At 43.6% G+C, this 11,917-nt stretch overlaps 1 protein-coding gene across 1 annotated transcript in view; it reads left to right on the forward strand.

The window, feature by feature from the left end:
• anos1 (anosmin 1) overlaps positions 1–11,917 on the forward strand; it is a 51,144-nt gene that overhangs the window by 38,043 nt on the left and 1,184 nt on the right. Inside the window, exons 7-13 of the mRNA XM_008328528.3 lie at positions 597–802; positions 2,214–2,358; positions 5,223–5,369; positions 8,076–8,164; positions 9,340–9,511; positions 10,373–10,593; positions 11,253–11,394. Of these exons, the coding sequence (XP_008326750.1) occupies positions 597–802; positions 2,214–2,358; positions 5,223–5,369; positions 8,076–8,164; positions 9,340–9,511; positions 10,373–10,593; positions 11,253–11,394 (1,122 nt within the window). The remainder of the gene's footprint in view (positions 1–596; positions 803–2,213; positions 2,359–5,222; positions 5,370–8,075; positions 8,165–9,339; positions 9,512–10,372; positions 10,594–11,252; positions 11,395–11,917) is intronic.

An 11,917-nucleotide genomic window follows, 5' to 3' on the forward strand; every position in this document is an offset into this window, starting at 1 on the left:
CATAACATGTCAGGGCGGATTGTCAGTGGACGTCTAATTAGTGGACACAGTGTCATACTCTGCCCCACCCCCGCCCTCTCGCAGCTGTGGTGTAGCCTGTCAATTAATCTGAATTTTACCTGGCCCAAGATTCAAGCAGAGAACAGAAACCGCCTTCATTTCCAACATTTTAGTACACATTTAATCATGGGCTGGGGTCCCACTGTTTGCCTCAGCCAGGATTTGTGTTGACATGATTCTCTGATTAAATGTCCAATTATACAAGCCCAAGCTAACAGTTAACCCTTCCCATAAAATAATTGAAAGTATAATTTATTTTTCCTTAAAAAAATAATAAAATATTAAAATGTAATTCATTAAAAATCAGCAATATTATAATATAATATAACATAATATACAATTTACAAATAAAATAAAAATATATAACAAATTACATCTTAAGTAAATATTACATTTTTCTTTTTTGTTAATTGTGTTTTTCTGCTTGTTTAGATCTATTCACAGTCAAAGTTGTTGAATTGCTCAGCCCGTCCATAAACTGCCCCTAAGTGCCAGCAGATTTACCATAAAGCTTCTCGTTGTTGCTCTTCCTCCAGATCCATCTGCTCCTCCCAAACCGACCAGCCTGCGAATCAGCAACATCACAGCGGGAGACGATGGTCAAGTGTTGGCTCGTCTCAACTGGACGCTGCCAGAGGAGCCTGATATTCCCATCCATCACTACAAAGTCTTCTGGAGCTGGACGGTTCCCACCAAGTCCATGGTGCCGTCCAAAAAGAAGAGGAGAAAGACCGTGAATGGGGTAATGAAAACCAAGGCACTGTCTACGCAGACTACACACAGAAACGCAGCAATGGTGTCTATTTTTATCCTGTTGAAATACCAACGTTCACGCATGGACTGACGCAACTTGTCGTTTAAAGTTTTGATCATTTCAGCTGATGAAACGCACTGTAACGCCCAGAAAAGAAAACAAGTCGGTTTTAGAGATTTCATTGTCTGTGATTTATCTTTGAACAGAGAAATTCAGGATGTGTTTTTTAAGGGAAGACGTGACATGGTTTGGCTTCTGTGAGCTAAATCTAGTCTTGTGCAGGCACAGAGGCATTATTGATTTATCAACAGGCAATACTATCATTTGAATGCTTGTTATTGAACCGTCAACCTAGAAACTTTTTGTTGTATACAACTTTTAGTTGTATTTGCCGGTTTAAAATGGCTGATAGCTTGTTGCTAACACTGAAACAGCACATTAGCTTCTGGTTACAGTTGTAGGCCCGAGTGTTCATTCACCACCAAAATTCCTTTCCTATATAATGCCCAAGTGTGGCTAATTCAAACAAGTGTAAAATGTACTGTAAAGCCTACTTTGATTGGGTTTTACAGACAACTTACAGATGAGCTAAAATATGCAGTAATTTGGTTTTGTTAAACAAAAACTCAGCAAAGCTAAAAATTGTTTTCATTCTTTTTTTTTGTAAAGTCAACAAAGTGCGGCTGTTGCTACACGAACACCTTCACCTTGACTTGACCTCACAGATAAATGACATGACAAGATCACTGACTGTTGTCATCAATCATACACTATGTTCACAGCTGAAAGAAAAAAAAAAATCCAGCGCATCATATCCAGTAACATAAGGGCCTAATAGCACATACCTGTGGCCTCGGCGTTTCATTAGCGACTGAAGGAGCGAGCTGAAAGACACATTGTCTAGACAGTCCACACACACCTCTATAAAGTCTTCTCCTGAATTAGTTTCTCAAATGTGAAGCAGATGTGGTGCCGCAGAGATAGAGGTGGGAGACACCAGACACCTATTGATACACGTACTACTGTTTTCTACTTTGGCACCTTGGGGGTTTGAAGGCAGCCTGCTGCTCCAGGAATGTGAAAACACGCACAGTCAATAACAAGAACTCATCAAACCCATGCTGATGGTGGAATGCTGGAAGTCAAACACAGTGAGGAAGCCCTCGGAGGCTTTGATAACACGACTCCCTCTCGAAGCCCTGGAGGCTTTCTCCTCGCCACGGTGCCTTCCTCCACTCCACATGTGTTCTTAATAAGTAAGACTTTCCCAACAGCCCTGCGTCGGCCCGGGGCTCTGAGCGAATGACCAGGACTGGGGCAGTGACGGGGGGCTCAGGTAACTGTGTGGTGGAGAACCCATGCCGACCAAGATGTTTTTTTCTCTTTGTTGTCGTCACAGGCTCAAAGCTGGGCAGATCTGGAGGGGCTTCAACACAACAGCAGTTACACCGTGGAGCTGCAGGCTGTCACATACTGGGGACAGGTGCGACTGAAGAGCTCCAAGGCTTCTCTGCAGTTCAGCACAGCGCAGAATAACGAATCAGGTGAACACTATGTCCGTGTTGTGCTGTAAACGATGTGGCGTTCGCTCTCTTTTTACACCTCATTGTTCCGTCCTGGTCGGAGGACAAATGGTAGCTGGTCAGTCATTGTTCAGACCCACCAGACGACTGTGGATAATGAAAAACAGAGACACACGGCTGACTGTAAGATATTGAAGAGACGTTAATGCTCAGGGGTTGGTGTTTTCTGAAGCTTAATAATTTTATCTGCCGACAGGAAATGAAAATAATTCACCTAAACTTTAAACTGTGTCTCTTTAGAGCAAATAAAAACAAAACAACAAAAACAAGAACACTTACAGATGTCCATGTTTTTAAATAACAAAAAACAGAATTGACCGAAGTGAATGAACATGATCTTAATAAAAATAAATAAATCACAGAAAGCTAAAGTAAGAATATTAACAACAATAGGAACAACAGGGAAAATAATAATAATACTAGTAAATAACACAATTGCTGACGCTGTAAGGTACGATTTTAAAGTCTCCACTAGACCCATACAGTTTGCTGTTTCCTCTCCTTGAGGTCACTAGTTCGATCCCCAGCTGCTGCCTCACAGTCTTTCTGTATAGGTTTGCAAGTTCTCTCAGTATGTGTTGGTTTTCTTTGGGTACTCCGGTTTCCTTCCACAATGGATTCTGTGAATGGTTGTCTCAATATGTGGCCAGAGGACCTGCTGGTTCAATTGTAAAGATAAACTGTAACAGTCCAAGCCAAACGAGGCGACGCTTTCACCGGAGAAGAACAACATTTGTGTTGTTTTTTTATATAATACTGGTAGTCACTGGATACATCTGTCTCAACTACGTTTGTCTAGAAATACATCAGAGGAAGACAGATAGCAGCTGACCAGCAGGTTGAACAGTTTTAGGAAATGTGCCAAAATCCAGAGTCAAATCATCTAAGGTCGTGTCATAACAGTTTAATGTTTTATTGATTGTTGCTGGGTCTGTGACTGATTCAGTCGTGCTCTGAGGTCATAGTGGATTTTTATAAACTTCGTACATTACTCAACATTATCTGCTCCATCGTTGAACAAACTCTGCTCAGTTGTTGTGATTTATAAAGTTTTTCTTTTTTCATACAGTAGAAGTCATATCCTGTAAGTAGTTTACTGGCCAGAGTTCCAAGTTCAGCTTTCATTTGTCATGTTTAAATACAGCGGTCCAATCGCTCACCATGAAGGGCAGAGCTGCTACCACGTCCCCACGGAACGCCATGAGTAATGAGCAAACGTCGGAGTTCGCGGATGACTACACCAGCGTTGGTTTGGTTTATTTGACACCAAAAGTCTTGATAACCAAAGCATTTATTTCTCCCAAAGTTTCAACAAAATCAAGCTTGTAAAACCAAATGATCCCATCTGTTCATACTGATAAACAGAATCAGTCACTGGATCCTACAGAGTCCAGGTTGAACCTGGGTTTTTGAACCTCCAGAAATCATTTCATGATTTATTCCTAAACCTGACCAGTTCAACCATGTTGACCCTTTAGTCTTTTTGTTTGGATAGAAAAAAATACTTAAATAAATAAAAATACTAAAAAATAACACCACCAATTGTTATTCAAGCACAACATAGTGCAATGTTTCAGCTTCTGCTTCATGATCCCAGACCAGACACTTTCCTGCCCTTGGAAGTCTCATTCCGACTCTATAATTATTCAGGTTCAGACCCGGTGACATATAAACCCTTCCTTCAACCAATGAAATCATCCGTCTTTATTGTTCGTTCCCATTGATAATCAATACAATGGCTTCTCTTTGCTACACTTCTCTCCTCAAAGTCTCATTTCCCATTCTGATCCAGCGTCTTTTGAACTGCTTGGCTTCATTGGGATGCAGTAGCTATGAACACAGAGCCAGGTTCTTACTGGACTCCGCTGAGAAACTTCTCCTCAGCGTGTGAAAGTGGTGACGGCCCGCTCCTCCTCCTTTTTTGTCCTTGACTTCTGCTTCAGTATCACCCCAAACTGAATTATTTTTAAACCTGTGTATAACTTAAACCTGTAGAATCTCTTTAATTTGGAAATAATTGTGTTTTGTTAACATCACAAGGATTTAATTCTGAAACACGGTAGAAATAGTCTTAGCCTCTTGACTGGTTGGCCACCCCTGGTGGAGCAGATCAACAAGGATCTAAGAAGACACAGGTGAGAGAAAACCCACAGGAGGGAGGAACAGGGAGACGATAGAGTCTGAAGTGGAGAACTTGGGAAATGAAGAATGAAGAACAAAAACTCCACAGACTGGACGTGACGATTTTACTACAGAAACAGGAAATGTCCAAATGTACGGTCCACCACTGGTTATTGAGGAAATATCTATCTGTAGCATCTTCTTGTACATTAACGCCGCTCTCGGCCAAAGATGTTTGGCAGCAGCAGAGAAGGTGTAATCAGGAGGCAAATGTCAGGTCGCGCACTTCCTGAAATCAGACAAAGAGCTGGAATGGCTGCCGATTTGTGATTGCAGATCCACATGGGATTAACTGAATCCAACCAATAGATTCCAGCTTTCCAGTGTTTTCCTTCAGATATTAATTATGCCAGATTAGAAGTTCTGTTGGCCAAACAACACCACGCAAGTTGCACAATGAAGATCGAGCCAAGATACACTGAGAGCGTGTGCACTCATCAGGAGTGTGTGTGTGTGTGTCTGTGTGTGTCTGGGTGCTGTGTACCCAGTGGGTCTGTGCATTAAGGACGTGCTGTAACTGTGGTTTTTTTGAACAAAGATAGAACTCTGTTTTCTGTTTCCATGCTGCAGCGCTGGCCAGATCAGCGTCACTGCAGTTTCTTGGTAACAGCAGCAAACACTTTTTCTCTCTTCTGTCTCCTTAGTCAAGTCGGTGCTCAAGTCAAAGAAGGAGGAGATATCTCCCCTCATTTCAACTCTGGCCAAACGCCCCTCTGGCCCTCTGGAGGTGGGAACTCCGTTCTACCAAGACGGCCAGCTGCAGGTCCGTGTCTACTGGAAGAACCGAGGAGGTAACGAACTCTCCTGTGTTTATCAAGGCTCTGCCGGAGTCTAATCAGCACATTTTGTCGCTCATTAATCACTCTGACTTCCAGTAGAGGTCAAAGTTATTTACTTTTACTTTTTAATTGTGTTTCTTTTAACCAGGTAATGTTTTTTTTATGCCACAACAATGAACTCAAACCCAAATCATGCCAAGGTCAGAGTTATCATTCCTTTATGGAAGAAACATGTTTGAAACCTCAACAATGGAAGATTGTTTTAAACGATAAAATATCGGTTGATTTAAATGAAACCAGAGAGAACACGTGTCGTCGTGAGCACCTGGTGAACTGGTGGGAGACCAAGCCGCTGTTTAATAAAAGGCCATAAACACAGACGGCCGGGGTGTGTGTGATGGGGTTCATTGACAGCTGCGTTTAATCGTCCCCCAAGCTCACTGTAGTGTTGACGCAGCTCATTCTGTTTTACAACCTCTGATGTCACCGCAAACAGAAATGGCTGTGGGTTGAAGTCCTGTCCCAGTGGTGTCCACTCTCCTGTCCTTATGGAAACCCTGAAAGCCACGCTCTCTGGGTAACCCGTCAAGGTCCCACTCACTGGTCTGTGTTCTGTTACTAACGTACGTCATGGGCCGGGCCAAACTCCACATTCTGGAGTCAAGAATGTGAACCCTGGCCGAAGGAGAAGCCTGGTGAGACACCAAATGCTGAATCAGAGAAAGACACACACACAGAGAGAGAGAGAGAGAGAGGGAAGATAAAGTTGGACCAGAAACTGTTAGCAGAGCTTGGCATGGTCTTGGAGAGCTGAGTGAAGTGGAAGAGGATCAGGCATGGCTGAGGAATCCTACTCTGAAGTCCCTAAACCTGGTCCAGCTTCAGCTCCATCTTCATGAGTGTGTGTGTGTGTGTGTGCGTGTCACTGCCACTCATTAGTGTGAGGAACGACCTTGGCTGTGACTCTGACAACCTGCATTCCACTACTGTAAACATACAGTAACACAGATGCTCCACCAGCGTCTGTGTTTCTCGACATCTGGTTCGTGTGACGGTAAAGAAGGGACAGGTTAACTGAACCGTGATTAAACTCTTCACTCATTGTCTTGTCTGATCCAAACCAGCCCGGACTCTTGGCCGCTCCCAGCAGACGAAACAGAACCTCACTGTACACCAGCTCTGATGATATATCACTGTCTACCCGACAGCCAGACAATGGACTCAGGGCAGATCTGAGACCAGCTCCCAGCCGTGATTTATCGAGCACCGCTGCTGCGGTTCTAATCTGTCCTCTACCTGATTTCCATGTCCCGTTCCTTGTTTACATTCCATTTCCCCTCTCCGTCAGATCCGGCTCAGCGTATCTTGTTTATTTTTCTGCCTCCATTTCCCGATTCCCCTCAAAATTCTCTCTTCTTCTTCCAAAGAGCTCGGGGGCTTTAAATGCCAGATCTGTGTCTGAGCCTTCAAAGCAGCCCCTTCCCTTTAATCTCCCCACTACAATGACGGGGTGAGCGCAGCACAACTCAATTATTAATCTGAGACGGAGCGTACGTTTCCAAACAACACGGCCCGGATGAATAATAGATCTGGTAACTTTAGAAAAGAGTAATGGGAAGATAAACAGTGCTGATTAGCTACCGTACAGTAACGAGGTGGAGCGGTGCTGCAGCGGCAGCCACTGTCAGCCAGTCCCAGCATGACCTCCGCCGCCTGACCTCCGCCGCCGCTGCACTGATGAGCGGCTACACACAACGAAGCGTATCAAGAAGAAAGTATTAGCCTTCAGCTAACAAATGGAAATATTTAGGACTGTTGTTAGTAATTTAATACAAATATAAAGATGGAATTGCTTTCGACATTTTCTTTCTATTATTTTCAAAGACACAAGTTATCGTGACCATCGATAATGGAAACAGCGATAGAGAGTCTGAGCCTCGGAATGCGACGTTGAAACGTCTTTTTATAGCCTGGACTTTCAATGGCCTCCTACGTGTTATTAAAATGTATGAACATGTCCAAACAAAGGAACCAAAGAGCCTTTGATGTGCAGGGGAATCAAACACACAACCTGAGTTTGGAGCTACAACAACTGAGGACCAGAAAAAGATTTCACATACAAAGCACTGGTGACCATGTGACCATGTGGGTGTCACATGTTGTTACTCCAACTGTGTGTTTGTGTGTACAGTCGCTAACGTGGGCCCTGGTGGACGAGGCAGCAAATAACATGGCTTTTACTGGAGAAATGAGATAAAACAGAATCATAGAAGCAGAATAAACTAAATAACTGAAACAATATATGAAATATTAAATGTCTTAGATCAAAGTTACATTGAGATGTTTGAAATTGTCATCAAATGTGTGAAAACATCCGCAGTATGGCAACAAATTATTAGCGACTCTGTTTGCTGAAGTCGCTAAAGTCGTTAAACTCTGGTATTGAGAACGTGTCTAATAATCATGTCTTTAAAATGTATATTGTATTGTCTAATAATCATGTCTTTAAAATGTAACAGCTTGACCCAGACTTTCATCTGAAATTATTCTGGTGTCCAGTTCACTCATTAAGACAGGGGTCTCAAACTCTGAGCTGGGGGCCACTGTTGTCCCTACCATCCTATTGAAGGGCCAAAAATAGCAGTGATACAGATTCTTCAGGACAGTTTTTTTAACAGTTCTCACACAAGGTGACACACTCTATTCCCCTGGTTTCAGATCCCACTGTGAGTCGATACCATGTCCAGTGGACGCCGGAATACTGCAGCCATAACGAGAGCCGAGGGCCGGAGAAGTCTGTCACGCAGGTTAGTCTCCAGGAAGTGTTTCTCACCTCCCAGCTGGATCACAGAGCCCGCAGAGCCACGGCTTGATCCACAGATTTGTGCAATGCAGAGCACGTGTCAGGAGCTCCCCCCCCCCCGATGTTTCAGAAAGGACAGCAGCTCCTCTTATGAAAACAACACTCCACTGAGTGAGCCTGAAGGCCCGGCGCTTTGGATCTGCCCACGGCCAATCACTGGCTTTTGTTTTGAATATTATGAGTCAGTGGTGTGAGCAGACATGTGGTGCGTTGGCCAATGAAAGTCATTAACGGAAAGAAAAAGAAAAAAGAGATTCCCGGAATGAGATGGGGGGGGGGTCATTCTTTTTGCTCACTGGGTCCAGTAATGCTGCTGTATGGCTCTGTCCTTCAGGGTGAAGGAGCTTTGTGTTTGTGTCTAGGGTGATGGGGGAGATGGCGGAGGCGGGGGGTAAACTGTTTAAGGTTCAGGCTGATGCAGAATGGCTCTGCTATCGACACAGTCTTAGGGGAGCGGCTCTCTGTTTGCACATGCATTTTCTATAGATCGCTGGGAAAGACTCCAGGCCTGAGCTTTTATGTCAGCGCTGAGGCTCATTCACTTTTAATCAAAGCTGTTTCATATCACAGGGAATATACAGTACACTAGAGTTCCCTTCTGTCTTTCTGCCTTTCTCAGGAGAGCGTCTTTACTCCAAATGCAGCGTATACTGTATACAAATCCACTGCTGAGTGTGATTTCTATTTTTTCCTCCAAAAAGAGCCGTGAGAGGTGCTTTTTGTTAAGATGGCCCGATAATTAAAGTTTAAAGCCATGTGCAAATTGGAGCACAGCTGCGGTGGATTTATTAACAGAGATTTACAGGCTGTTCCTCTTTCAAATTACACATGCGTCTGCTTAGGATGCAGCGTCTTTAATGAAGTTCTGTTCTGTTCATCCATTTGGGAGCTGTAAAAAAAATCATTTTGTATCGCAGTTTGTGTTTGAGGACGGTCGCGTAACGTTAACCAGCTGAGTGTTCAAAGTGCTGCTGTAATGTGGGGCATGTTCCCGAGGCCCGAGTGGGGAATGTGATCTGCCCCTGCGCTGTGTATTTAATTATCTCTGAAGCTCCATGGGACCTGACCTGGGTGACATGTCAAAGTCATCAGGGCTAAATAATATGTTTCTTGGCTCAGGAGAACTACATCAACCTCCCGGGCCTGCTGTTCTCCTGCAAGTACAAAGTCACAGTTCACATGCTGAAGTCCAAGAGGCGCTCCAAGGATGAGAGCATCACCTTCCTCACACCATCGTGCGCTACCATCCGGAGTAAGACTCACAAACACATCCCCTGCCCAGGGGAGGGAGGTGAGTGTGGAAAACGCTCTTTTTTTCTTCTTTAATGTCATATTATGCAAAAAAAAATCGTAATTATAGCCAGTCTTGTTAGCGTAGCTCACAACGAAAAGTAAAATCATGGAAAACGCAGCCTCATTCTGTCCAAATGAAACAAATTCTAAATTGCGATACACGAACGTGCTATATCTTTGTGTCATCTAATTTGCTTCTGTCAGTTTCATTATTATTTAACGGTAATGTCCAAACTTTTGTCGAACAAAGGTCGGGGGGCAGAGTCGGTATGTCCAACTGTCCAGGATCCAGCTGTTCCTGCTGTAATTGTTGAGTTAAACGTATTTTTGTTCATGCAAAAAGTGAGTAGCATTTAAACAGTTACATTAAAAACTCAAAGGAAGGAAGATCCTCGTACTACTACCCCTCAAAACTCCTCCTGCTAATCATTGGTCAAGAAAAACATATCCCAAAAAAGGTTTGCCCAAAATGTCATTACAAAAAAGTTATTTTTGAAAAAACAAAAAGAAAGAGACAAATAAAGACAGACAGTCCTGGGGCATAGAGTAGAGCAGAGATTTTCATTAATAGTCTACACTGCCAGGTGTTGTGTTCAATGATGGACACAAAAACACAATTTAAAAAGGTTTCCTAAACATCAACAACTGAATAAAAGAGTAGGCAAAATGAGAAGAAAAACACAGATTTATGCTGCAAAACGTGTTGAAAGCATGAAGTCCCAAAACTACAGAGACGCCATTAAAATATTTCCCCCAACTCAACACTTTGGAACATTTGCTTAAAAAAATAAAACCAAAATAAAAAAAACCCTAAAAACAACAGAATGTTCACTTATTGGCCAATATGTTTCTCTAACAGGCCCGGGACTTCCTAAGGTCCTGGCGAAGCCAGAGAACCTGACAGCTTCCTTCTCCATCAACGAAGGAAACATCACAGGTAGTTTCCTGTGGCGTGTGTCCAGAGTGGCTCCTCATCAGCGAATCACAGGCTTCCAGGTCACCTGGGCCGAAATCACCACGGAGAGCCGACAAAACAGCCTCCCCAACAGCATCATCTCTCAGTCCCAGATCCTGCCTCCGGTAAGTCTGTTTTCATTAAAAACAGGGAGGGTTCCCACTCTAACTCCCCTAATGGCCATTGAGCACAGGCAGTTTTTTTTTACAGCAGCAGATTGAATATGTTTCCGTACTCTACGGGGGCCATATATGCTGTCATATATAGTCAGACAAATCACCCCTGCAGTAGGAGAGTATGTTCTATATCCAGCAGTTCATATTCGTAGCATCTGTCAGAGGTGAGGGTGATTTAGGGATAACACTGTTCTGGCCTCTTTGCATGAATGTGCTGATAAGCGGTGCAGACAGACACAGGAATAGATCTGAGGAAGTGTTGTGTCCTGCTGGAAGTTCTCCTCCTCTGCCTTTTCATCTGCCTTCACGTCTTCATCTTTCATCGTCTGCGCGAGCCATGAAAAAGCCGCTCTTTGACATAATCTGCTCCATCAACGCTGCGCTCTGCCTATCTGCACCTCCCAGCCTTCTGCAGCTCCGCTATAAATAAAACCACCCACCGCACGCTTTATCAAACTGGCAGCAAAGAAGAGAGAGAGAGAGAGAGAGAGAGAGAGAGAAAGACAGCGAACCTTATGAAAACAAAGTCTTTGTTTTGGTCTGTGGCTTCCTGAGACTCCTCTGTTCTGTGGCGTTTCAACTGTGTGTTCTCTTCCCACACTTGACAGGATCACAGCCTGCTGGTGGTTTCCAACCTGAGGCCGTCCACCTACTACAGGCTGGAGGTGCAGGTCATCACTACCGGAGGAGAGGGTCCGGCCACCGTCAAGACCTTTCAGACCCCAACTATATTACCAGTCATTCAACACCGTAAGTAATGTCAAGACGTGAAGTAGGGGTCGGGCCACATGGCCTTGCCTAACAGCAGGAAGATCAACAGTTTGAGGGTTCAATCCCCAGTCCTTTGTGAATGGAGTTTGCATGGTGTCCTCCCCCCCAAAAAAAAACTGCACAAATGAACTGGACCTCTGGGTGTAAACAAAAATGGTTTTCTTTTCAGTTAAGTACATTTTTATAACTGTTTTGTTTACAAATTGTTTTACAAATATTCTTATTATAACTCTCAGCATTAGTTCTTGCTTCAGTCTCCAGTTTAAAAGATCAACTACACACCACCTGTGTTCCATTTAGAAACTCAGGAGAGAGTTGGACCGTCAACCTTATCTTTTCTGTGACGTCAGTCTTTCAAGTTTATTTTGGCTGCAAGCGAGAAGGCAGCAGTTCTAGGAAGAGACATTTGTCTTTGATGTCGTTGAGCTCAGCTATGACAATATATATTTATATATATTTATATATATAACAACACATAACAAATCCATTTAAGGACGTTACA

The sequence above is a fragment of the Cynoglossus semilaevis genome, chromosome 16 (assembly GCF_000523025.1).
Source record: "Cynoglossus semilaevis isolate Cse_v1.0 chromosome 16, Cse_v1.0, whole genome shotgun sequence".
Lineage (NCBI taxonomy): Eukaryota > Metazoa > Chordata > Actinopteri > Pleuronectiformes > Cynoglossidae > Cynoglossus > Cynoglossus semilaevis.